Source organism: Pterocles gutturalis, unplaced genomic scaffold (genome assembly GCF_000699245.1).
Source record: "Pterocles gutturalis isolate BGI_N339 unplaced genomic scaffold, ASM69924v1 scaffold23128, whole genome shotgun sequence".
NCBI classification, from domain to species: Eukaryota; Metazoa; Chordata; class Aves; order Pterocliformes; family Pteroclidae; genus Pterocles; species Pterocles gutturalis.
The window spans coordinates 1-25,614 of NW_010126374.1; the positions used below are offsets into that span (position 1 = coordinate 1).

The 25,614-nt window shown below is 42.5% G+C and overlaps 1 protein-coding gene across 1 annotated transcript in view; it reads left to right on the forward strand.

Moving 5' to 3' along the window:
• Positions 1-1,607: 1,607 nt before the first annotated feature.
• MAP4K4 (mitogen-activated protein kinase kinase kinase kinase 4) overlaps positions 1,608-25,614 on the forward strand; it is a gene marked incomplete at its 5' end in the record, with an annotated part of 29,173 nt that continues 5,166 nt past the window's right edge. The window contains 13 exons of the mRNA XM_010078978.1: positions 1,608-1,769; positions 3,765-3,995; positions 4,925-5,031; positions 5,968-6,110; positions 6,804-6,901; positions 7,236-7,244; positions 8,215-8,390; positions 8,817-8,937; positions 10,112-10,303; positions 12,660-12,777; positions 13,046-13,216; positions 17,187-17,330; positions 22,805-22,939. Of these exons, the coding sequence (XP_010077280.1) occupies positions 1,608-1,769; positions 3,765-3,995; positions 4,925-5,031; positions 5,968-6,110; positions 6,804-6,901; positions 7,236-7,244; positions 8,215-8,390; positions 8,817-8,937; positions 10,112-10,303; positions 12,660-12,777; positions 13,046-13,216; positions 17,187-17,330; positions 22,805-22,939 (1,807 nt within the window). The remainder of the gene's footprint in view (positions 1,770-3,764; positions 3,996-4,924; positions 5,032-5,967; positions 6,111-6,803; positions 6,902-7,235; positions 7,245-8,214; positions 8,391-8,816; positions 8,938-10,111; positions 10,304-12,659; positions 12,778-13,045; positions 13,217-17,186; positions 17,331-22,804; positions 22,940-25,614) is intronic.

The following is a 25,614-nucleotide window of genomic DNA, read 5'->3' on the forward strand; positions in this document are numbered from 1 at the left end:
TCTGTGATTCTGTGATTCTGTGAAAGGTCTTCTAAGATTTGCTTTGGGAAACAGGGGAGATTAGGGCAAGAAATAAGGCTTAATACCATTTTCTGGACCAGAGAGTCAGATGAGTGGAACAGGTCCTGTTTCTATCCAGGGATGCACTGGTTGTCTCCTTCCCACCTCTTTCCTGGTTTTAAGGACTTGTGGCTTGTGCAGTTTGTGTGCTTTGTGCAGGAAACCTCCTGTCATCTATAGCTAGAGACATGAAAGCCTTTTCCTTCAGTCAGAAAGACTTGGGGCTTTTCCTTGTTCTATTCATAACAAGGAGTCTGGCCTGTTTTTTAAACTTTAAAGGATGCCTCTGTGAAGTTGAAGACAGTGGTGAAAATGATTGTATGGTGAAGATGCATGCCTACATTATTGTTGTATTTCCCCAGACTTGGTGTATTTTGTGTAGACCTTGCAGAAGCTTGTCTGCTTGTTCCCACAGGCAAACTGTTAGTGTCCTCAAATTTTGAAAAATAGAGGCGGGTTGGGTTTGTAAAGCATCCCACCTAAGGATTGCCTCTGTCTTCTTGATATGGGTGTATGAACTGCCCGTCTCTCCAGACCATCACTACTAGGGAACAATTAGGAAACCACCCCAATACTGGTTTTGTGCTCCAGGCACAAGGGTTAGAGCAAACGTTGTGAGCAGGATCTCAACAAATGACATCAGCCGAAGCTGCAAGTTTGATCTTTCTTTGACACTTTGATAAAGTTCTGGGAGTTTAGTGTACCTCAGCGCCAGGTCCCCTGGCAGAAACGCGCATGCTGCCCTGATTCCAGCAACAGACTGTCTTAGGAAGTGGGAGGCTATTTCCTTCATCTTTTGTCCTTTGTGTCACTGGCTTTGTTCCCAATGCCGTGGCCTTGGAAGAGACAACATTTCTGTGTGAGGACTGAGCGCTTTCTCATTTAGTCTTCCCCTTGAAAAGCTCTCTACGTTAGTATTTGATCAGTTCTACACATCCCGAGAACCAGAAACAAGCTACTGGGGCCATTCTCTGCAGTCTGTGAGGTCATTTTGGGACTATCTGATAAGAGAGAGGATGACCAGTCCTACAGTTTGTTACCTAAAGCTGAACAGCCTCCAGTATTACCAGGTAGAGAAGCATATCCTGTCTCTTCTTGCACTGCCAAAGAGACAAGCACAGGAGAGCAGATAATTAAATAACATTGGTTGAGTAAGGTGGGTAACTACAGTAAGGGATAGCAATGGGAAATATGTTTTGTATTGTGAAGTTATTTCTGTTTTCATATATCTTTTTTATTGTCTGTGGGGAAAATACTATTTAGTCGAGGCAGAAGGAAGCTTCATAATGGTCTTTCATCATATCACTTGACATCTTACTGCCTTCTGTAACCTGTTTCTTAGTATGGATTTTCCGTATTGGCTTACTTGCAACTTTGGTGAATTCACTCTGTGTTTTACATTGCTGGTGAAAGTTAGGAAAAAATCCTGCCAAGCCCCAAATGTGTTTGGTTTCTCTATGGTAAAGGAAAGGTGGTAGTCACCTTTGTATTTCTACTGTAATTGATTTTATTGACTCCAGGCTTAAATTCCATTTATTTTGGCTTAGGTGGAGGAGAGATTTAGAAAAACTAATCAGGGCTCCCCTGAAGCACAGTCTAAGCAGATGGGCAAAGTGTTGGAGCCACCAGTGCCTTCAAGATCAGAGTCCTTTTCCAATGGAAACTCAGAACCTGCTCAGCCTGCCCTGCAGAGGCCGGTGGAGCCTCAGGTAAGTGCCCAGGAAAATCTCGGTGAGCCTGGAGGAAATGCAGAAGTCCCAACATGTTTCATTCAGATTTGCAGATCTTGGCACATAGAAAGTCTTATGTAAAGGGTAGTGCTGTTACACAAAGCAGTTTATTCAGGAAATTTGCTCTTTGTCTATTTTTGCTTAATTTATTGATAAACTGATGGATTTGTGGGTTTGGTGTGGGATTTTCTTTAATATTAGAATTAGATTAGAGCTGTTGCTGTCTATTATTATCTGTGCAATGGAGGAATGGTGGGCTAGACACTGGTGACAGTTGCAGTACACTTTTACAATTCAGAATTTGATCTATGCAAGGTATTTACTACCAAAGAGGATGCTCAGAAAATAAGTGAGCTTCCTTAGTTTTTCAAATTCTTGCAGAAAAAGCTAACTAAACTAGCGGTTTTTCATAGTATGGGCACTAATTTACAAAACATGACTAAGAAAAGCAAGTTGCTAAAAAGAGCTCTGTACCACCCCTAGAAAATCAGAAAGTCATTGAAACAATTGAGTTGTGTGGCTGCCATCATTCTGTCATTTTCTAATGAAGAGCCTCCAGATTTTGGTATCTGTATCTCATAGGAATTACAGCATGGATTTAAAAAGTAACCTTTGACTAAAACTTAGACATAGCCCCTAAATTCTGAGTGATGTAGATATACTGAATTAAACAGTACTGTTCTGCATTCAGTTCCTCTGTTTCCATGCAGAATTTTCTTCTCCCAAATTAAGTCTGTTGATTATAGTGCAAGCTAAAACCATCCTTGCTTGTGATTAGGTATTGCAACTCTTGGGCAACAGGAGAATTTGAGCAGACGGGAGAGTGGGAGAAACCAGGACAAAACTTAATCTCTTACTCATTAATTCCTGGCTTTTATTCAAACCTCTATGACTATTTCAAAATATTGGACTTGTATCTTCATGCTCTCTGTTCCAGATACTTTTAAAGTCTGGGTCTTCCACTCATATTAAGGATAATCAGACTCTTCAACAGCTGTGTGTATTAAAATTGAGGAAATAATAATCATATAAGAACAAATACAACCAGCCTACTGAAACTGAGGTTGAAAGCAAAGTTTTGCTTAATTATTAGGTGTGAAAACAGTATGTTCCTCAGTTATGGCCTTTCCTCTTCCCTTACTTTCAGAAATTAAGTCTGAAATGCAGTTTTGTGCACAAAGGAGGGAGTAGGCTGAAGGGTCAATACGGATTTCAGTGGAAATCCCAGACAAGTTCTAACTGTGGAGTCAGTGTTGTGCCTTCTTAGTGTGTATAATTGAATATGTGTGTGTGTACGTGCGTGCTTAGTTTGTGTATAAATATGTATATATGTACAGTATATGGTACATATATGATGTAAGTATAATATGCGTTGTACATATGTATACTGTATGCAATATATATTATGGGTTTTTAATATATATATCTTGCAATGGCTGTAAAGGAATAAAGGCTTTTGTGTTATGGTCTTTCTCCAAAAGTTTGGAACTGTATTTAGTTCCTAAATTTTTTAGGTAACATAAATGTCTGTCGGTTTGCACATTTTACAGCATTCTTTAATTTTGTACATTTCTTCAATTGGGTATCCACTTCAAATTTCCCAACCCACCAGTGCTGCCATGAGACCTGACCAAAGCCCACTGAAGACTGGGGAACAGCAGGCAACTTCTGTCTTGAGTGGCCTTTGGACTCAGGCTCATAGTGCAGATATCACCAGGTTGCCTTTTCTTTTGGGCACCAGTGTATGTGTATGTGGAGAGCGTATCTCACAAAAAAATGTGTATGTGCTGTATTTTCAGTCTGTTACGTTCTTTAGGCGCTTGCCTTGCTTTTAAGTGCATTGATTCCACCCCACGCTTACCTAATGCCATAACCAATTTGTCTCTGCCTGCCCCACCTGCCTTTATTCTGTGTTAATTGGAAAGCCAGTTATACTGAGCGCATTGAATGTTTTATGTTTTGTTTTCTTGTAAGGTACAGTGGTCCCATCTGGCATCTCTCAAGAACAATGTTTCCCCTGTCTCGCGATCCCATTCCTTCAGTGACCCTTCTCCCAAATTTGCTCATCACCATCTTCGTTCCCAGGACCCATATCCACCTTCACGCAGTGAAGTGCTAAATCAGAGTTCTGACTCTAAGTCGGAGGTACCCGACCCCACCCAAAAGGCTTGGGCTAGATCAGACAGTGACGAGGTGCCTCCAAGGGTAAGAAGTAGAAAGACAGATGTGTGCTATTTTTTTAATTATTAATTATTATTTTTTTAAGGATGTGATGCCCTGGGCAGTGGGAAGACCGTGCCCTTGTGCCTGCATTGGTAACAACAGTATTTTGGAAGGCAGATCATAATATAGGTGTTCAGTCAATGGGTTAGTGGTAATCAACCTCAAGTACAATATTGAAGCTTCATATAAAATTGGCAATTATTTATTGAATGCAGTTATTTCAGAGAGACAATTTATTATGCAAAGTTAACAAATCATTACCATATTCAGGAAAAAATTTGAAATATCCCTGAGGTTATTGCTCAGAGTTAATTTTCCTCTTCATCTGTTATCAGCCCAAACTATGAATCATACACATATTTAAAATTGAGATGGAACTGAACAAAAAGGAAACATTCAATATATTACCTCCTCTTTTCCCCCTCCCACCCCCCCCTCCCATCCACTGGGATTTGCTTCTTCTGAATATATTCTTGCTCCCCCACCAGTCTTTGCCTTCTGCTGATCCATTCCCAGGCATTTGTTTGGTTCCCCTGAGCTTATTCTCCTAGTTCTCATGCTGTTTCAGCAAATTGCTTTGTGCCTCCCCTGCTTCAGTCAAAATGCCATATTCTTTTAGAATGTCTCAGTAGTTGGAGGGTAGTGGGGTGTGTATGTGTTTGTGTGGCAACTATTAAAAACTATATAATGTTAAAACTAAACTTTGAGTTCTCTTCAAAATCTGAGCAGCATCCCAACTAAGGCTCTTGGTTTTGTGGGTGTTTGTTTATTGCTTTTGGTCATTGATGCTAGCTTGGACTTAGAATTAAGTGTTTTTAAATCTTAAGAATATATTCTGTAGCAGGAGAGGTTTAATCTTCCTCTTCTCTCTCTCCACTTCCTGTGTGTAACACAACTTTTTTTCTCCCAAGGTACCTGTGAGAACAACATCCCGATCACCAGTCCTGTCCCGCCGTGATTCTCCCCTTCAGGGTAGTGGGCAGCAAAATAACCAAGCAGGTCAAAGAAACTCCACGAGGTTTGTAAGCTTACATGTTCCTGCCTTTCTTGAATTGGAAGGAAAAGGCTCATGGGAAGCCAGGCATTTCCAGAGAGCTTTTGGAATTGTCTGTTGGATGTGAAAGGAAGATGAATTTGGATCCCTTTTCATTAATGATTAATTTCTGTTGGTGCAGCATGTGTGCCAACAAACGCTGGCAAAATTTCTTTCCTCTCCTCCTTTGAGTTGCCTGCCCTGTAACTTTAGCAGTAATTTCAAAACGTCCTAAGAGTTCTGGAAAAAATGTGGCCATTCATGAACATCTTGCCTTTTGGTGTAACAGGTCATCTTGGGCATCCTGTGGTGATTACTGGCAGAAGTGGTTTTAACATCTGAAGGGAAGGAATGTCAGAAACTTTCTGGCTTCTGGGCCAGAACCAGACTTTTAAGAGGGAGAGAAGCATCCATGAGCCATGACATAGAGCATGTGAAGTCAGGAAGGAAGAGGAAGGGGCTGCCTCGAGAGCTCAGCAGAGCAACATGTACAGGCAACCCTGGAATTGGGTCACTGGACAGGGGTGAGGGTATTCAGAGAGGGACAGGCAGTGATACCTTCTTTTTGGCTTTTGTGCTTGGGTGGCCAAGGCACTTCTGAGCCGATTTTAAACCTGCTGCATGCAGGCTAAGAGAACTGTCCACTTCAGGTTAGATACATAAGAATGTTAAGCAGTCCGTTCCAAATAAAAATAACAGCTTACATCTACCTAAACTTTTGTTTTTTTTACCATCCTAAATAAGGTAATAGGTATTTCAAAGGGAGCTGCTGCCTGGGTTGTGAAGCATCCCTGATGCCCTCACAGTGTTAAGTGCTCTTTCAGATGAGTTATTAGCAAAACACCAAGGAAGAGTGAATTTATTAACGGGAATCTAAACTGAAGTGCATGACAAAGACTTTCTTCCCTTCCCTGATAACAGCAATATAGAGCCTCGTCTGCTGTGGGAAAGGGTGGAGAAGCTTGTACCAAGGCCGGGCAGTGGCAGTTCTTCGGGTTCAAGCAACTCCGGCTCACAGCCTGGATCCCACCCTGGCTCTCAGAGTGGATCTGGAAGGATGAGATGTAAGTCCTTCCCCTACCCTTCATAACGTCATGTTTCTAAATTTATTAAGTTGTGAAACACTCAATAATGAAGATGATAACCCTCACTGGGAAAGACCTTTGAGTGTGCACTATCAAAGATGGATTACCTTTCAGTGCCCCCCTTGGCTGAATGTCCTTGCTTGGGAAAGACGGCAGGTGCCAGAGTCATTGTAAAAGTGTTTTATTGTTCTTTGATTCACATCCAGTCACTGCTGCATTTTCCTATGTGTGAACAGCCCAGTCTCTATGCTCTCATAGCTCCCTTCCTCATGTGTGCAAAGGCATATTTTGATGCTTGTTGCCTATCACCTTGGTGGTTGTTGACTGGGTGCAGACTGCTATGGGTAGGTCTCAGCTGGAGTACATTGGATGCTGATGGAGGTTTTCCAGCTTGTGGCCACACTCGAGGTACCTTCTTTGCTTTACAACTGTGTGATGGTTTATTTTGGCTTCAGTCATAGGTCAACTGCACCTATACAGATCACAGCTTATGATGTTTTCTGTATAGTCCTTCAGGGACAACGTGATAGTGAAACAGCTCTTGCTGCCAGGCACTGCCTGATAGCCTTCTCACCTCTCTTCCCCACTGCAAAGTGAAGTAAGAAAATGTATTTTAGCTCCCTGCTTAATCTGTTGTGTTCTGTGGTTTTTTTGGGGTCTTGACACACACAGCATCATCCAAATCAGAGGGTTCGCCATCGCAGCGTCATGAAAGTGCACCTAAAAAGCCTGAAGAGAAAAAGGAAGTCTTCAGACCTATCAAGCCTGCTGTAAGTTGCATCCACTTTCCTGAATCCCCCTTCTCTTTCAGATAGGCTCACAAAAAGTACAGCCCATTCATGGTGCCATTGGGAGTGAGCTTCAGCTCGAGTTGGACTTTTTATCTGTGGGCCTAACAGCACATCCTGGGCTCTGCAATTGCCTGCATGCATCACAGTACTTTAAACGTTAGAATTTTCTCTGCTTCTGGAATTGATTTCTGCTCTCTGGTCCTCCTTCCTAACTTTTGCCTTTCTCTCTTTCAATCCTGTGCTTCCTTACTGGGGCTGGACCAATGATCATGCATTTGACCTGAATGTGCCAATGCTGGGCTGAATGGTGCAGGGAGAAGTGGTAAGACGTAAAATTGTTGCTATTTTCTGTGAAAGAAAGATTTTTGACATTTTCTTTCTCTGGCTGCTCTTACACTTGATTACAGCTCTACATCCAGTTATAGCTGGGGGATCATAGTGGGTTTTCACAGTATTTCCAACTTAAAACTTTTTTTCTCTTGCAATTATGATGCCGCATTAGCACCCAAATCTGTCAGTTAAAACTGCTCTCTTAAAGAAACATAGAGGTTGTTGGTCCTTCACTTTTAATAGTGTGAAGTATTTGTGAAGTATTTGCCATAAACTGTCTTCAGCTAAATAAAGCATAGCTACACAATTGAGAGCAGGTTGCACTGACTGCAAACCTGATTTGCCCACACTCCAAGCTGCAGACAGAAGAGCAGCTTATATCCCATACTGTCATGTGTGACTGAGCTGTTGCAAATGAATCTGATTTCTCAGGTGAACTCCATAGTGTGGATCCATGCAGCTGAAAATGGATCAAAAGTTTACAAGGAGATCAGTTCTCTGTGACTGTGCCTTGGGTGGCTCAATAAGTCTTAGGATCTTTCTTCTACCTTGCTGCTTAGATTTCTTGTGGTGGATGTTATTCACCTGTGAAGTTTAGGAAAATGCGCTGTGACAGTCAACGACTGTGTGAGAGTGGGCCCGGGTGCTTGTGTATGTCCCTCAGGTGGTATAATGGGATAAATTGAAGTCTTAATCAGGATAGTTTGGATTGAGAGTATGCACATTTTTCTATAATCTGGCAAAACCTCCTTAGGTTGACTCTTTTGGTCCTTTAATTTATCAGAAAGTGAGTTTTGGTAACTATCAGGAGTGAACAAATCAAAGGAAACAGTACTGCTGGGGCTGCCAAAACACAGCAGTAGACAAGTTAGCAAACTCAGACACTAATCCTGTGGGTTTGTCTTGCAAACTCTTCTCCTCTCTTCCTTGCAACATCAATTTTTTCCTCCCTCTCCCATCAGGATTTAACTGCATTGGCAAAGGAATTGCGAGCGGTAGAGGATGTGCGGCCTCCACATAAAGTAACGGATTATTCATCCTCAAGTGAGGAGTCAGGGACAACGGATGAGGAAGATGATGATATGGAACAAGAAGGAGCAGATGAATCTACTTCTGGACCAGATGATGTCCGAGCAGTGTTAGTTCTTCTAACAGTGTCTTGCTTCTGTTTTCCCTTTTAGGGGGTTGAAGGAAAAGAACATTGGGTATTTTGGCTTGTATGTTAGTTCTTTAAGATTACAGCAATTTATGAGCAAGACATAGCAGCCTTGTATGTTCACGTTTCTAAACACTGAGGGTAATCTTTTCAAAAAGTAGGCTTCTATAAGTTATGTCCTTTCCCTCTTCTCCTTTGATTTGTTACAAAACAAGAAGCACTGTTTAACAAACTCCCGATGTTTGTTGTTTTCTTTTTTTAATAGAGGAGCTTTTCTAGGCAGGTTATGTAAATATTCCACTCTGGTCACAACATAAATTAATTTTGAGCGTGCCTTGGTGCAGGGCAATGAAAGCAAGGGCACACGTGCTATTATCTCACTCCAGTTATTTCTTATCCGGCAAATAGGTCAACGTTGAACTTGAGCAATGGTGAAACAGAGTCAGTGAAAACCATGATCGTCCATGATGATGTGGAGAGTGAACCTGCCTTGACTCCTTCTAAGGAGGGCACCTTAATTGTCCGACAGGTATTGCTTTTCCTTCCCTGTGCTGTGCTGCACGTTTTCTGTGCTCATTAACCCACTCGCTCATTCACCCATGCTGTTTCTACATTATATTTGTTGTTTGTATTATCAAGACACAGCTGTAGTGAATTTCAGATGAGCAAGATGTTTGATGCATGCAAAGAAGAGAGTAGTCCTTCACCCCTTGCTTCTGTTTTGCATGCTTCCCAGTGACACTCATGGCAGTACCATGCAGAGTACCTCAAAGTCTGTGGGAGAGAAGGGTAGAAAAGCTGCAGGTGTGTGGAGCAAGTACCTGGAGCAAGAACTTAGTTTAGTTTTACCATAGAACCAAACATGGTTCTCGGGAGTGGGGCTGGGAGGGAGGCTGGGGGAGAGCGTTCAGGGTTTTTATTAAATTGTTTTGAACGCGTAGTTGAGGGCATAGACCACTCAGATAACATACACACGCACACATGTACATATAAATTCATGCAACAGTTAGTGTGGGGAATGGAGAAGCAAAATAGGTGGCAAGGCAGAGAATGTGGACAGAGCTAGAGCACTGTGTTGTTGCCTTTGATTCTGAAAATATTGCATTCTTGTCCTTCTGAAAGATAATTATTCCCTGCTTTTAAATGAGCTTGTGTGTTAATGAGCGTGCTAGCTTATAGGAGTTTCCTCGGTAATCGCATTTCTGAATTTCACAAATGAATGCAAATTTCTTAATTGAGCCTTCTGGTTTGAAAATTAAGATTTCATCCTTATTGTTTTAAATAGTTAGCTGAAGGCATTTGCCAGACAGTCCAAGCTCGTATCTGTATAGGACTTAAGTTAGTTTTAAACAAAGCAATAGAGGAAGAAATCCTCCTCCCGCCCCCAAAAATGTGCTTGTCCGCATTGTGATGGAAGACTTACCAGTGCAGTTACTCTTTTGTTAATTAGTGGAACTGGTTGTGCAAGTCAACCACAGGAACTAAGCTTTTGCTTGCCGGAAGAGGTGGGAATTTGCTGAATTCTAGTAGCTCTGCCCACCTTCCCTTTCCATCCAGGCATCAAGGCGTGGATATCAGTTTATCTGAAAAAAATAAATGTTAAAAGGTAGGAAGAGAGCGAGGGAGAGAAGGAGAGAGGTTGTTAGGGATATAGACCTTTAAGCAGCACTTGAGCAAGACAAGTGTGCCTGTTTTTTCTACAGAGTACAGTTGACAAAAAGCGTGCCAGCCATCATGAGAGCAATGGCTTTGCCGGTCGCATTCACCTCTTGCCAGATCTCTTACAGCAAAGCCATTCCTCCTCCACTTCCTCCACCTCCTCCTCCCCATCCTCCAGCCAGCCGACACCCACCATGTCCCCACAGACACCCCAGGACAAGCTAACTACTAATGAGGTATGTCTTACACCACAGCTGGCTGCTTTCGTAGGGTTATAGCAGCATTGCCTAGTAGCTAGTTTGCAAAGGAACTCCAGCCAATCTCCCCTGCTTTTTTTTTCTGTCACCTTTGTTCCCGCCCCCCAAATAACACATTTCAGTTCTGTGTAAGAAGCCCTTAACTATAGAGCAGTCCCATGCCAAACTTGCCAGTTTACTATTTTTGCTTCTTCTCAGTGAGTCATTAATTGCATGGCATTCGTTTTGAACTAAACTTGACTACCGCATTTTCAAGCCAATACTCTTTTATTTTTTAATTCTGTTTTATTCTGGGGAGCAGGCTAATTGCAAGGAGTGTGCCTCTTAAAAATTAGCGGTTAATTTTGGCTTTCTCAGTAAAGGCTGGGCTAGTAACTCCGCACCTATGAGGATGCTTGTGGAAACTCACCCTTTGGGAGAGGAAGCAGCTGTGTAGGGATTTTGCTCTCTAAAGCTTGCCACATGGGCTGGGTGAACAAATCAGGTGTTGCCTGGGAGGGTTGTAAAAGCCTGGGATATCATTTGGGAATAACGAATGGGGGAAGTCTTTGGTTTTTTCCAAGTATGTGTGTACTCTGAAAAGCAGCTGTGCAAAGATGACTCTTCTCCACCAGTGCTTCTCCAGGTGGAGAAGCAAGCCCTTACTCACCAAGCACTGGTGGACAAGCCTGATCTTTCATGTGTGTGTAACCCCTTGCAGCAGAGGAGGTGCACATGCATGAGTGAAGGACATAATTCACCCCTCACCAGCCCTCACGCTAAGCGAGGAGCCCAGTGTGGTGGCTCCATTCCTGGCTGGGTGGCCAGCCTGGCTCTCGGGGAGAGCCTCTTTCTGTGTGCAAGGAGTGGTAAAGGGGGAGCAAAACTCGTTGAAAACAAGCAGTTGCTTCTCAGGGTAGAGACATCCTGCCATGTAGGCATGCAAGTGCTGTGACGAGAAGAAGAGGTTGCGGTGAGCTGGGCAGACTGATGGCAATGCACGTGTTTACCACAGGATCAAAAATGCTTCTGAACCGTGTAGCAGGAGGGTGGGTGGGAGGGTTTCCTTCTGGAAGTTCGGTTAGCATAATACTTAATTTTCAGCTATGCTTCATTGGTCTTTGATCTTTCTAAAAGCACAGTCTTGTAGGTTATAGAGATCAGTTGATTCATCCAGAGATATGCCTGCTCCTTACTTTGATCTAAGCAATAAATAAGCAGGGTTCAGTTAACTCAGCTTGGGAAGTAGAGGCTGTGGCTGTAGCTGGTGGTAAAGGAGCCTTTCGGTATTGAGCTGTGCAGGGAAGCGATAACACTCCTAGGATCCATTGCTGTTTTTTTGTGTGGAGAGTAGAGGCTTAGAAAGATCAGAGGTTGAAGATTAGTTGATGATAAAGAAGTGTCTGTAGCCATGTTTGCATAAAGCTGAGCAAAAACCCAGTACTGCTTGGTATAACTTACCCACATGCACACCCTTTATATACTTTTTTTTTCCTTCATGTGTCCCATTCTGCTTCAGTATGCAATGTTGTCACTGTAATACTAAACTGGCAAGGGTTTTTAAGTTGTTCCATTTCCACTTTTAACAGTTCATTGTTTCACTTGTCGTCTTCTTTTCTTTATGTTTTTTCATGTTTAGATCACATAACTCAGCAAGCACCAGTGATTTTATCCACTACATATTCATAGCTTCATATCACCGTTTGATACACCTTCCACACTAATGAGCCCCTTTGTTCAATACAGGTTTAATATGTTGCTTTGTCAAATAAAGGTGGAAGAATCACTAGCTGCAGCTTTCTGGCAAGAGGCTCAGGTTTCACAAAATAGGGAGAACAAACAATAGTGGGCACTGAAACTTAACCCATTTTAGAAGTGAATGCTTGATCCCAGGTGGTTCTGATTTTGTTGTACAAGCCAAGAGATCAAGCTTCATAATTTATTAAACTAGCTCACTTTAGGAGATGCTTCATAAATATAAAAGTTGTAGGTAGTGGACAGCTTGCAGATGAGATAGTGTACATACATTTAAGCAGATTTTAAAGAAAAGAGATTTTAAAGAAAAGATTCCCCTTGCTTTGTACGTGATTGTAGTGGCCAGTCCTAAAAATCTTTGCTAGCAGCTGAGGTGACAGGGACAATGATTTAGCTAATTGCATTTCACAGTAACATGTGCAGTGTGCATATGTATGTAGTTCAGGTGTGGTGCCTGCAGTGCATTGTGTACGTATAAAGGAAGTACAAAAGCTTGGGGAGACTCTGTAGCATAATTCTGTAGTGACTTTAAAATGTTGGTTGTTGTTATCCGTGCTTGTTGTTGTCATTAATATTAATAAAGTTGAAATTTACATTGCAGACTCAGTCCGCTAGTAACACACTCCAGAAACACAAATCTTCCTCCTCCTTTACACCTTTTATAGACCCCAGATTACTACAGATTTCTCCGTCTAGTGGGACAACTGTGACTTCTGTGGGTAAGTAAAGCAGCTGAAGACAACAGCTGAAAAAGGGTTCAGTAACTTCATTGGCTCTTTAAAGTACTTACGAATGTTACCATCATGCTTTTTATTTGATTTGCAGTGGATTGCATAGTTTATTTCTTTTGCCATTTACATTTCTTACAAAAAGAAAGACTTGCTCAGTATTCTCAGTTACTGATTTGGGTTGTTTGCTGTAAAGAAGATATGGCCAGAATTTAACACTTAAGGGTTATTACAAGCACTTTACTTTTCTTTTTTTCAGTAGGATTTTCTAGTGAAGCAATGAGATCAGAGGCAATAAGGCAAGACCCTACACGGAAAGGATCAGTTGTCAATGTGAATCCCACGAATACGCGGCCACAGAGTGATACACCAGAGATTCGCAAATACAAGAAAAGATTCAATTCTGAGATACTATGTGCTGCCTTATGGGGTAATGCAAACCTGTTCCTCCCTTGCCTCCTGCACTTCCGAAGTGCAGATGTGCCAGTATGAGCTTACAGTCTTTGAGAACATATCTCTGAAACCTTAGCTGTTTCTCTGCATTTATTCAATGCTTGTTAATATATATTTGTTATAAGAGCTGCTTATCATTATGCTGCTTCTGCTTTGATATAATTTCACACTGCTCTATATATGCCTCTGATGGCACAGATGAGACTTCATTTAGCTGATCAGGATGTCGTTTTCTCTCTAACCCCTGTTAGTATATCTCGTGCAACATTTGGGAACTTGTGCTCATCTTTTTTTGCATTGTACACCTCGTGCATATAGGGTATTCCATTTGAAAAAAAATTATCTTCTTGAGCCTCTTGCTAATGTATTGTTGTAGAGCTTCATTAAGCTGTGTTTTGTAAGATGGCTTTCCACCTCAGTCATCAGCTTATGTAGGAAGGAAGAGGGAAAAGAGAAGGGTAGGAGAGACATTTTCCAGTGTGAGACCATGGCTTGGTTTTGTTAAGAGTGGTTAGTGCTGAGAGAAGCTGGGTATGGGATGTCAGCTGATGAAGTGTGTCTGGCCTTCTTGTCACAAGGGGTGATTTATGTCAGTGTCAGACAGTTAGTCAAGATCCTGCACTGGTGAAAGGCTTAGAGCAGTGCCTGTTGCCTGCTACAGTGTGGAATCACTGCTGCAGCACCCAGTGAAAGCTTTTCTCTGTTCTGTCGTTTCTTTCTTGGCTAGAATATATGGGGCCATGTGAATTTTTTCATTATCCAGATGTTAATAGATGATGCTTGTGTATATTACATACATATTTATCTAGTATCCTTAAACTTAACAGACTGTAAATGCCTGTGCATATCATTTTAAAGCCTATGAAGAAGAGAATTGGCCATTCCCCTGAGTCACACGATGTTTGTATAGGTAACACAGTGCACTTTTCTTGTTTACGTTTTCATAGCTCTTTCTAAGACTTTAGTTCTCTTTTGGGGTTATTTCCAGATATTCTTGTTTCTTAGAACAGCACTGTTGTCCTATTCTTCTTGCCTGCAAAGCCATGTCAATTAAATAGCTCTCCCAACATCTTATCTTCCTATCTGCTGTTTTATTTATTTCCAGAATTTACTGGTAAAAATTTTTACTCTAATGCTATTTCTACGTGTATTCATATTAATAGTTCTCTGATAAAATTAAAAGACTTGTGCAAATGTAAACTTTCAGACTGTGAGATGGTGAAGGCAGAGAGAAATAATTTGGGATCAGTAAAGATGACTCATAATTTATCTGATCTGCCTTGTTTTGCCCATGGCAATTTGTGTTAATGGTTTTATATTTCTTTGATCTATGTATCTGACTGTTATGGTGATTTAAAATACAGGTGTAAAATCCTAGAGGTACTTTACAGCTCTAACAAAGCACTTCCTTGTTGAACATTTAGAGCCAAACTGATGGTGATGTAAGCTGTTACACATGCTTATTTCTTGATAAGGTTAGGCTTCCTTTACCCTTAAGCAAATAAAGCCATTTCATGGTGATCTCTCTTATTCAGAAAAGAGGGGAGCTTGCTTTACTTTGTTTTGCTTTGTCCTCACCAGTGGAAATGCCATAGTATCTGGCAGGTTGCTGATTGCACTAGGTCTACTGGTATTTCTTCTAGTACCGAGTGGTGTAAGTCGACATTAATGATATGGATGCAGTAGCATAGATTTTTACACCCAGCCCCCACAGAGAGCCTGTACTTTCTCAGGAAGCATTTCCATTTGTTTGAAAAACCAGAACTGTTTAATTGTAGGGTGGCAGTAGAAGAGCTCGGCTGGCTGTGAATAAAGACAGCACCTGCATTTTAAAATACAGGCACTGCTTGCCACCAGTGTGCTACCTCATTGGTTTCATCTCAAAATGCATATAACTAAAGGACAGGGTTGAGGACGGGTGTGTGTGTAAACTTGAAGCAGAAACAATGGCATCGCAAAGGCAGCAGAGGAAGAGGTGAGGGTTGAGGCAAGAGCGATTGAGCCCTGACACGCAGAGGGGGAGGGACTGTGAGGGAGAAGTTTCCGTGTGGCTTTGTTTGTACAATATTCCATGCTGAAAAAAATACAAAAAATGTGTGTCAAAGCTGGATCACTGACAACTTCAGTCAATGGGAGAGGAGACTGAGTGCTGGGCGGCTCCTCAGCCAGTTTGGTGCTGCTGCAGCCTGTGCCGAGCACTGCCTCAGTGCATGCATTGCTCTCCCTGCTTCCTTCCACCCTTTCCCAGTCTGAGGATGCCTCTCAGTATGGGAGACGGGGGGCTGTGGGACTGGAGCCAGTGGGTGCAGACCCAGGTAGGGGATACAGAGGCAGGAGGAGATGTCAGCAGCTGAAGGAGAGCCCAGGAGGTTTGCAGGCCCTCTCCCAAGATAGGTTCTGTGCCTGTCAGTGTTGGTGGGCTCTCCTGCCTGAAGGAGGCAGAGGAATAGCAGAGCAGCAAATCTGAGCAAAGAGACATGATGGTTTCTGGGAAGTGCTGGGACCGCTGAAGTTTACTCTCTGAAAAAAAAGGGTAAAATGGAGATGCATGGGGGTTTCTGACCTCTCTGTGGGCTACGTCTGTTTTTTGCATCCAGCCAGCAGCTTTTCAGAGTTCCCTAGCACCAGCAGCTCACATCCCTTCCCCATCATTACCTCCTCCTGGCTGTGGCTCTGCTCCCCCCTAACACCCTGTTCCCTTTGGGAGGCACCTCATGCACCCCTCCCTTTTTCAAGCTGCTCCCATGTCTAGGAACTAGGGTGGTGTTTAGGTAGTGTTACTCACCTTTGTGAGCAATGCCCTTTTTCGATACGGTGAGAAGGCATGTCACTGCTATAGATGCTACCAAGAAAGAGACTTCTGTGCAGGGGGCCCATGTGCTGCATTAGAAAAAAGTTAATTACAGGATCAACCCAGATGATACCTCCATTGGCACCAGTATAGTTATAGCTGGGGATTAATTGTATGACTAGGGATTAAAGCCGTTAAGCAATGCAACTATGATCACCTTGTCTGAGTTTCACATTTCTTATTTCATTACTTTATTATGGTTAAGGATGACAAGTTTTACATTGGGATTGCACCACAGAAGTCTAATAAAGTGAGTCACGCATTTGGTTTGATTTCTGTTCTCTGAATCTAACATGTCTCTGCAGTTTGTGGGGTCCTAGACCAAAACACTACTGCAAATAAGAAGTCATGAAATTTAAGAGTGATAATATATTAATAGATTTTTAAAACCTAGTCTCATATATATATATATTTATTACTAAAAAAAGTGCAATTGATTTTAAGTACTAAGGTTTGTGGACTCTTGGAAAGTGTTCTACATTGACCTTTGTAGAAAGAAGCTGGCCTACTGTTTTTTCTCATCTGTATTTGCTTGATCTTCAGGGAGAAATCTGTGGAAACACAAGATTACTCTCAATTCCTCTAGTTTTAACATTCAGATGGAAAAGATTGTTGGGAAGCTGAGGATCAACCCTGTGCCTATCCTTTTACAGCAGGGCTGCACAAAAATCTGTCTTTCCCTGTGTGGACCAACACCCCACCACTGCTTTTTTGCAGTGCCGTTGTCAAGAGCATCCTATTACCAATCCCCCCACCAACAGCTAATGCATCTTTGGAAGACATAAGCTTGGGTACTGCTTTGTGCCTCACCCATTCTCCAACATCCATGTGCCTTTTTGTTTGGGAACTAGTGCTCTAGAAAGCTCTCCATGGTCTACCAGTCTCTCACTCTCTTGAACACTGCAATTTGGTGTCAGTAGTCACTCCAGGCAGGTAATGTAGACAGCCTCTACATCATGAGATCTTTTAGGCTGCAGGCTGCTGAGACCCGACCAGGTTAGACCTGCTTGAATACAGTTGCTATATCAACCATCAGTTTATCAGAATATGTGGAAAATTGCCTACTAACTTGGATCTCTGTTTTTGTTTCTTCTAGGGGTAAACTTGTTAGTGGGCACTGAAAGTGGTCTGATGCTGCTAGACAGAAGTGGTCAGGGGAAGGTTTATCCACTCATCAATCGAAGACGATTCCAGCAAATGGATGTACTTGAAGGGCTGAATGTCTTGGTGACAATTTCTGGTAAAGTTAATTTTTCAACGTGATTTTTTCCCTCTTCCTGCATGGCATGGCAGAACACTTTTCTTGGCAGCCTGTGTATTGAGGGGGAAGTTCTAACTTGACTGAAGTCAGTGGGTTTTCCATCATTTCAATTCTGAGTCTACAGTTTGTTTCTGCAAGTGAATCACTTTCCACACAACATGCTGTGCCTGCTTATCCCCTGTCCTTCCTCCCATGGTGTGGCCTTTAAAAATGCTGCATGGGTTTCTGGGAAACATCTGGCTTTGTTTGTTTGTTCAGTGTTTGTGAGCTGTAAGTTAATGTTTTGTGAAGTTTGTAAAAATGGCATTCTTTCCCTCTGTCATGATTACTTTCAATGTGGCCTCCAAAACATGAACTGATATTGGTTTTAAAGACGTGTTAAAATCTGTAGAATGGGAAATGCTCTTGCAAAGTAGGGAAATAGAAGTGATGTGCAGTGAGTGTGTGTGAGAGAGAGAGGAGTACAATGTGTACATGATGTGCAAATTACCAGTGTGAGAAGGTAGATCGGTGTAGCTTTTGGCCTTTTCTTACTGGGTGCAACTGCAGATGGTACAGCAATGGGAGATGAAGGGTGGTGGTGATTGTTCTGTTTGTTTTGTGTGCGCCGATGAAAAATGTGTTCTGTGAAGCTTAAGTTTCCAGACTCTTTGGCTCCAGAGAGTTATTGCATAAGGTTATCCTGCTGTTAATCAACTTGATGTGGTGCACTGATAATCTTTCTTCACAGGTGTTGTTCAGCCATTTACTTTTCCTTTTGTTTAGTTTGTGAAATCAGCCTTTGCTACGCTGCACACGTGTGACAGGGAGAGGATGTTAAATGAGGTTTTGCACAGTGGTCCCTGTGTCGTCGTTCGGAGCTGCCCAAAATTTTGTTGAGGTTCCAGAGCCCCTCTGACTCCACCAGAGGAGCTCTCTGGCTCTCCCAATGCTTGTGCAAAAGGACACACACCTAGACAATTTAATGCAATTCAGTGCATTAGTGGTGTTATGCTACTACAGGTCCAAAGAACTGTGTCCATGCTAGTGTTTGTCAACATGGGACTTTGTTTCTGTCTAGAACAACCATATTTTATTTGCTTGTTGCATTATCAGCTACAGCTATGCTGTGAAATCTTTAAAAAGAACAGATGAATCAAGGAGAGTTTAAAAAAAAAAAACAACCCCACAACCTGCTGTGTCTCCTTTTGATGTCTAACACTGTATGCTAAAAATGTAAGCTATTTAAAAAGCACCGTTTGATATAATTTATTCTGTAGTAGACCTTATGAACAAAAATATTGTATAATCCAACTTGTGTAAAATCAGTGGGTTTGAAGCATACCCTACACAGACAACAAGTGTCAGTGATTCAATCTTGTGTGTAATTGTTTTAGGTTTATTTACATTTGCGTCAGTCACAATCCCAGTACCCTGAGACATCTGTTTTCTTTGTTTCCTTCAAAATTATTGCTTCCTCTGTGGAGACACGCTACATTAACCTTTAAGAAATCGACTGATCTTTGGTTTATGCCTTCATCTCTGTGTCAGATCTCCTGCGTTTTATGGGAGGTTACTGGAGTGCGAGGCGGGAAAGAGACATCCATGCCCAGTGAGGGCAGGGCTGGGAGAGCACACTCAGTGAAACTGTGATACTGTCAAGCCCAGGCTCCCCTTTACAATCCCTCTTTCAGCTTCCGTGCTGCCCTGCTCAATTTAAGCTACCCTCATCCTGAGCTTCCATTAGTGTCTTTTTATTTATGGTGAGTTGCTCCACCTCTCCAGGCAAACCAGGAATGCTGAAATGAGGTTGTGTTTCTGCAAATGGTCCATTTTAGCAGATTGGTTATGGAGGTGCCTCTGAACTTCATTCCAGGACTGCTGCTGCTTTGCTGGGAGCGTTGTTCAGCTCTCTACAGCCCACTTGGCCGTATGTTCCCTTGTCTTTTTCAGGAAGTGAAGTGCTGACGGTGGTGAGGTTTAAAAGTGTCACCTCATTGTGTGAAAAAGTTGCAGTGCATTAGGGTTTTGAGGGGATTGTCACCTACAATTGCTTTTAATATATACTCTTTTGAGTCTGGAGACTTGAAATAAATTCTTACCCCAATGTATATCTAAAATACAAAACTTCTTGGCAGCAAAGCTTTTGATACTGAGCTGCTCCAGCTGGTACAAGAAAGCTTTGCAGGTCAAAGCAGAGTAGTTAACTGGTTCTTCAGTGGATATGGTTGGGAGGCAAAAACATAGTTTTGGCTATTCAGTAATACAGTGCTGACAGTCATAAAAACCCTGGAAGAGACGGTGATGACGTGCATATAGAACATGCTCTGCTTGTGGTTCCTTGAGGGTTTTGCCAGCCCAACTGGATGATGGTGGCACTCGGGAAGGTAGGAAGGGATGACAGAGTAGAAGAACTCGTTGGAATCTGCCTGCTTAACAATTAAAAACCACAGCAACAATAAAAACAAAAACTAAATATAGGAAAAGGGACTTTGCATTTGAAACAACATCTGTGGGAGAACCAGAGCCAGGAGTTCTCATAGAAGTCACTGGTTGATCAGTTCATTTGGTGGCTGGAGCAGAGTTCTCTTTCTTATGCCATGGCCATAAAAATTAGACCAGGAAAAAAAAATTGCCAGATTTTTGAGGCCTTTTTAAACTGACTGGTAGAGATTTACAAGCAGAAGGATGTAATCCCCCAACTCCCAATATGAACATTAAGAGCAGCATAACTTGTTGAAATACATGCACAGCCATGTTTATATAACTAACCAGTCCTGCTCTTTTCAAGTCAGGCTGCTGTGAAAGGCAGAGGAATTTCCTGTCTTGTGACTTTCCTTGTGGTCTAGACACTAAAACACAGTGGGAGCACACTTGAGATGTTTCTCTGTTGTTGTTTTGAAAAATGTTTCTGGTTGGAGAGAAATACGCTGGTGCACATCATGTGAACCAGAAGAAAAAAAAAATTAGCCACGTGGTGGGGAATTCCCATTTGTACTGTTTATTCTGTGTCTTAAAGTTTGACTAAGTAAGTTATTGGGGAAGCTAAAGCCATGGAGATATCTGAGAGAGACTTTGTCTCCTGATGAACGAGAACTTGTGATGGTTTTAAAAACATGAGGTGGATTGTAGTGACCTTCAGCTCTCCAGTGCTCTCTGAGCTCTTCCTTGCCCAGAAGTGCAATGCCTTCTGGTCTGCTCTGTTCCCTATTTCAGTGTTTCTAAAAGAGCCCTTGTAGCTATTTTTTGCAGTATTTTCATGGGAGGACTTTTCCAAATCTTACAGAGCTATGGCAGTGGTGGAGCTTTATCCCTTTATGAAACTTGTCTTAATAAATATGAAGTCAGGCCATAAATCCGGGTGCTCACTTACTGCCAAATCTGCTGTCACATTTGTAGTAGGGATAAACAAAAGACAGTGCAATGTTACTTCATGTTTCATTTGGTGCCCTCAGAGCAGAGGGGCTTTTAAAATTAAATAGCAGGTCCAGTATTTGAAACTGAGTCTCCAATTCCACTTTAAATTTAGGCTCAGTGAACAGATTTTTCACTTTGCAAATGCCTCCTCTTTTCCTCCTGCCCTTCCCCATCTAAGTAATCATAAAAAAGATCTATGCTGTGTGTCTTCATAACAGAAAGGCTTGTGGCACTGGAGTCCATGGAGCAGCCTGTTTGCAAGCTGTTCTTCCTCATGTGCTGCCCCAGCCCTTGCAGCTGCTTTTGCTGAGGAGCCTGGCTCTGTTAGGGGATCCCCTGCCATCAGGGTTGGGGCTCTGTGCCAGCTCCAGGACCCCAGTGAGGAGCTGGCTGGGCACAGTAGGATGGTTTCGATGCTTGGGCTTCGCATCCTACTGTAACCGGTATACTCTGATGCTGTACACCCATCCCTGTCTCTGAAACGAGCAGCTATCCGCGAACTTGATCCATCAGTAGGCATTGTGTGAAAACTCAGAAGACTGAATTAAAGACGTTAGCTAAACCCTTTAGTTGGGTCTGGCTAGCAGGCTGCCAGGTGGACCATCCTGACAGGTCATGGCTTTCTGCAGCATAGACCAGTACTGTGTCACTTGGCCAGCCCAGTACTGACTGCAGCACAGGTCAGCTGTCTTCCTTTCAGCTCCCAGGGCCACGAAACACTGTCCACAGTCACCTGGCTGTCTCATGATGGCTGGCAAAGCACTACCATGGAGCTACTCGACTGATAAGTTGGATGTCTGAGAGCATCTCCTATTTCCTTTTCTTGAGCAGAGACATCACAGAGCCTTATTAAATGGCTGCTCATCAAAGCAGGGATGATCTCTCTTCCTCACTTCCAGCTTCGTATGTGGGACTGTAATGGCTTCAGGCAGCAAAGCTGGAGGAAGGAGGATGCAAGCTTTTAAGTATGTGCATTAGGACCACCACCTTGCTAGTTCAGCAAATGCTTTGTAGGCCATTAGTTGTTAAAGAATCACTGATAAAGTTTTTAATGAACCTTGGTCTACATTCAAAGAGGCCTTCTCTTATTGAGAATTAAGAGTCTGAGCTGTATTTTGATGACCATGGCAGATGTATTGTCAGTTGAAGATAGGGCAGCCTGGGCAAGTAGATTCTCTCACCTGGGGAGAAGAAACACCTCTTGCAGTTTCTGTGTGCAGCCTGATAAGTATTACACCCTTTACAGCACAAGGGAAGGGCTGCTGACAGAGCACTCATCAGCTTTTAGCAAGCAGATGGAGTTCGCGTGGGTCATGTGAAATTCTCTTACTGCAGTTTCAGATATTGTACATTTTTCCTTACAACCGCTGTGAAGTGGTTCAGTAATGAAATCGTTTAGTGCCATTGTTTGGTGTGCTTTTCTGACATGGGAATAATGAACAATCTTAATAAAACTTGACCAGTTTGTATCTCCAAGGATGATACAAGAGATGGAAATTTCCTGGTCACTAACTGGGAAGAATTTGTAAAATACATTTCATCACCATATTCTTCTTCATTTTTGCCTTCCTCCTTTCAAATGGGTCCTACTCTTTTGATAGCGATATAGATAATTTCAGGCCTCGAATTCCATCCTGCTGCTCTCCTACATTTTTGTGTGAAAAAGAGCTATTCTACCTCAGCTATGTATTTTTTTTTTATCTTGGTGCATGACTCTCCAGTGCTTTTGCTGTGGGAGTGTAACCCTTTTCTAATAAAAGTTATTTGCATCCTGAGGACCAGACAACTGGAGAGGTGTTCCCTTGAGTCTGTCATTTTATGGTCATGTGGTATTACCATGTATCTCAGTCATTGATTATTGGGAAAGCATGTATTTGGGCGGAGTCTGGAGTAAAGCTGTTGTGGATGCAAAAACTGAGGGAGATCTCTGTAGTTGCAGCAGTTTCTCCTTCATTGTTATTTTGGTTTGCTCTGCAGAGCTTTCTGTTTGCTTGGGCAGGGTTTTTTGCACTTATCTTCCTATGGAGGTAAATCAATCTTTTTCATTTTGTGGCTAGGTAAGAAAAACAAGTTGCGAGTTTACTATTTGTCCTGGTTAAGGAATAAAATCCTTCACAACGACCCTGAAGTAGAAAAGAAACAGGGCTGGACAACGGTGGGCGACTTGGAAGGCTGTGTGCACTATAAAGTCGGTGAGTAGCAAACGCCTTAATCAAACTGTTGGTCTAAAAGCTGGCTGAGAAAGGGACCTGCAGTGCGTGTAGCTGCTGGGTTTAAGGTTTGCTTTTCTTTCTAGCTGTCTTCTCTGTCCCTTGGGGTGAACTTGTCTGGCAAGGTACCAGAATAGATGGCAAGTTACTGGGTTAAACTGAATATGGGAGACTTTTTGTGGTGGGATGCTGGGCTGTGAACTGGAGCAGGTGCAAATCTCCATCTGACTCCTTCCTGTGGTGGATGCAGCTTCCAGGAGAGTGTTGATGTGGACAGTGAGGGCTGGTAACATTTCACCACCTCTGTTAGACCCTTTAGGTAACAGAGAGACTCTTGTCTAACCAGTAGCTGTTCTCTTTACTAACAGGTTTCCTTGATCCTTTACCAGGATAAAATCACATGCTGGAATGTAACAAAAAAAGTCTGGGTTTTAGTGTAGATTTTAAAGACTTGGGAAAAAAAGAAAAGGGAGGGGGGAAAAAAAAAAAAAAAAGCAGTGGGAGGAGAAAGCAAGCCCAGCTAGTGCATGGGCTTTGGTGAGGCATCTGGGCACAAGCATATGTTTAACTTCAAGATGATTCATTGATTCCCCTTAGCTCATAAAATTTCCTAGTGCTGTCTCAGATACACAGCAGTAGTTATGGGATGAAGTGTGTTTTCACTAGGCAGGTGCCTTTTGAGTGGTTTTAAGTAATTTAAATGGCTTTGGCTGTAGAAACTTCCATGAAAACTGGTGAAAGACCTGTAGCACTCGCTGTCAGCAGCATATGCAGTGAGCCTGCTGCCCTGCAGGTGGGGATATGAAGCAAGAGCTCTTTCTACTGCTTCAGTTTCGTGATGCATCTTAATGGGCACTGTTACCTTTGATTTGGTTTTCTCCTAAGAGCCAGCTCCGTTCCTTTCCAGCTCTCTCAGTCAGTGTGGAGCAGCAGCAATCTGACTGAGCTCAGTCCCCTTCTGTCATGCATGTACTCTTGGAAAAACCAGCTAGTGGGGCGTAATCAATAAGGATGGCAGTAAGTGACTGCTGAACTAAGAGCTTGATCCAAAAAACCATGAATAATGTACCTCTCTGGTATCCTACCCCAGGATGTCAGTAGCATAATGAAGTGGCCTGTTAACAGTACATTAACAGCTATTGACAGGAAGCTTTCCAGCAGGGAAGGCTGTGAAACAAAGAGCATTCTCTTCCAGATGAAGAGAGGTTTGTTACCCTGGGCTGCAGCCTGGCACTGAACTTCCCTCTGAACCATAGATGCCTTCTTCAGGTAGTGAGAGGCCTCTTTGGCAGCTGCACTTCAGTTCCCAAGAAGGATGAGCTCTGCCAGTAGTTGGGCTCCTGGTCTGGAGGTTGCTACCGGGGCAGCTGGCACTGGTTGCTTCCTTGTCTCTTTGATGCAATGGGGGGATCTCTGACGTCAGGGTGAAGTGGTATTTATGGATCTCAGTTGCTTCAGGCAATTTTTGGCTCCCCTAAATGATAAATTGCTCTTTGAAATTTAAGATTTGGGTGAATTCCCAGATAGCACCCAGAGCAAAGAATGAGGATTATCAAAGGTCCCCTTTCACAGATAAGGTGGTTTTGTTCAACATCCCCCTCTTACCCAAGAAAAAAATCCCAGAAGTCTTGTAAGCTAGACAAGACTGAATAAAAGCTCTGTTTTTCAGTCGGTACAGCTGTGGAGATTGAGACTCTTTTTTTTTTTTTTGTCTGTTGAAAAAGTGTCAGATCATTTAACACTTACAGTTCAGTAGTCTTGCTTCCCTTCTGAGTAAAAAGGGAGCAAGCAGTAGCTTTGTCTCCGTGTTGCCTGCCAAGAGACAACAACTGCATGCTTGTACAGTAGTAAGATATCTAAAAGGCATTAAAATAGTATATACTAAAGAAATGTTCTTCTCACAAGTCTGAGATTTTCACCCCTGCTGTGTTTCAAGATCTGTTTTGGTTGGGAGATACAATGGCAGAAGGTGAAGGTGCACGGAATTGCTCATTGTTTTGGAAAAGTGTCCTATTCCCCTAAAACTTGGAGTAAAGAGGTAGCAGAAGCTTCCTCAGGTTTCTCAATGTCATTCAGATAATGCTATTTTTTCTTCCTCTAGCCCAAAGAGAGTGCTGGAAACAGATAAACAAACATCAGCATTTTGAAGCCCTCATGGTCTGTTCCTTCCAAAATCCAGATGGCAGCTGGAAGTGCAGATCCAGCAACACTTCTGGTGTGGCCATTTCTAGACTTTATCAGTCCCCTTCTGAAAACAGTAGTCATGAACAGAGCTTTTTCTTACAGTAAATTTAGCCAACTGTTTGAATGTGGGAACAGAGATATACCTGAGAATTTGTATCAGCTATGTAATGACACTTCATTTCTCATAAATTCTGTGGCTTTTTTTTCCCCCAAATTAGTTATCTCAGGCTTTATGGACAAAGGAAAGTGCTCTGCTATCAAACTTGACTTTTGCTTTTTAAATGGATTTGTTTCTTAACTTTTTATTTCAGTTCTTTTTTTTTCCTCCTTTCTTCTGGGGAATTCTGCCATCAGCTCAAAATACCACTGTGACTGGAACTGCCAATATACTCTGCCATAGTCATAAGCTGCCTTTTATTGGAAATGTCCCTGTCTGAAAACTGATTTTCTTGTCTTGATGAGTAAGAATTGTC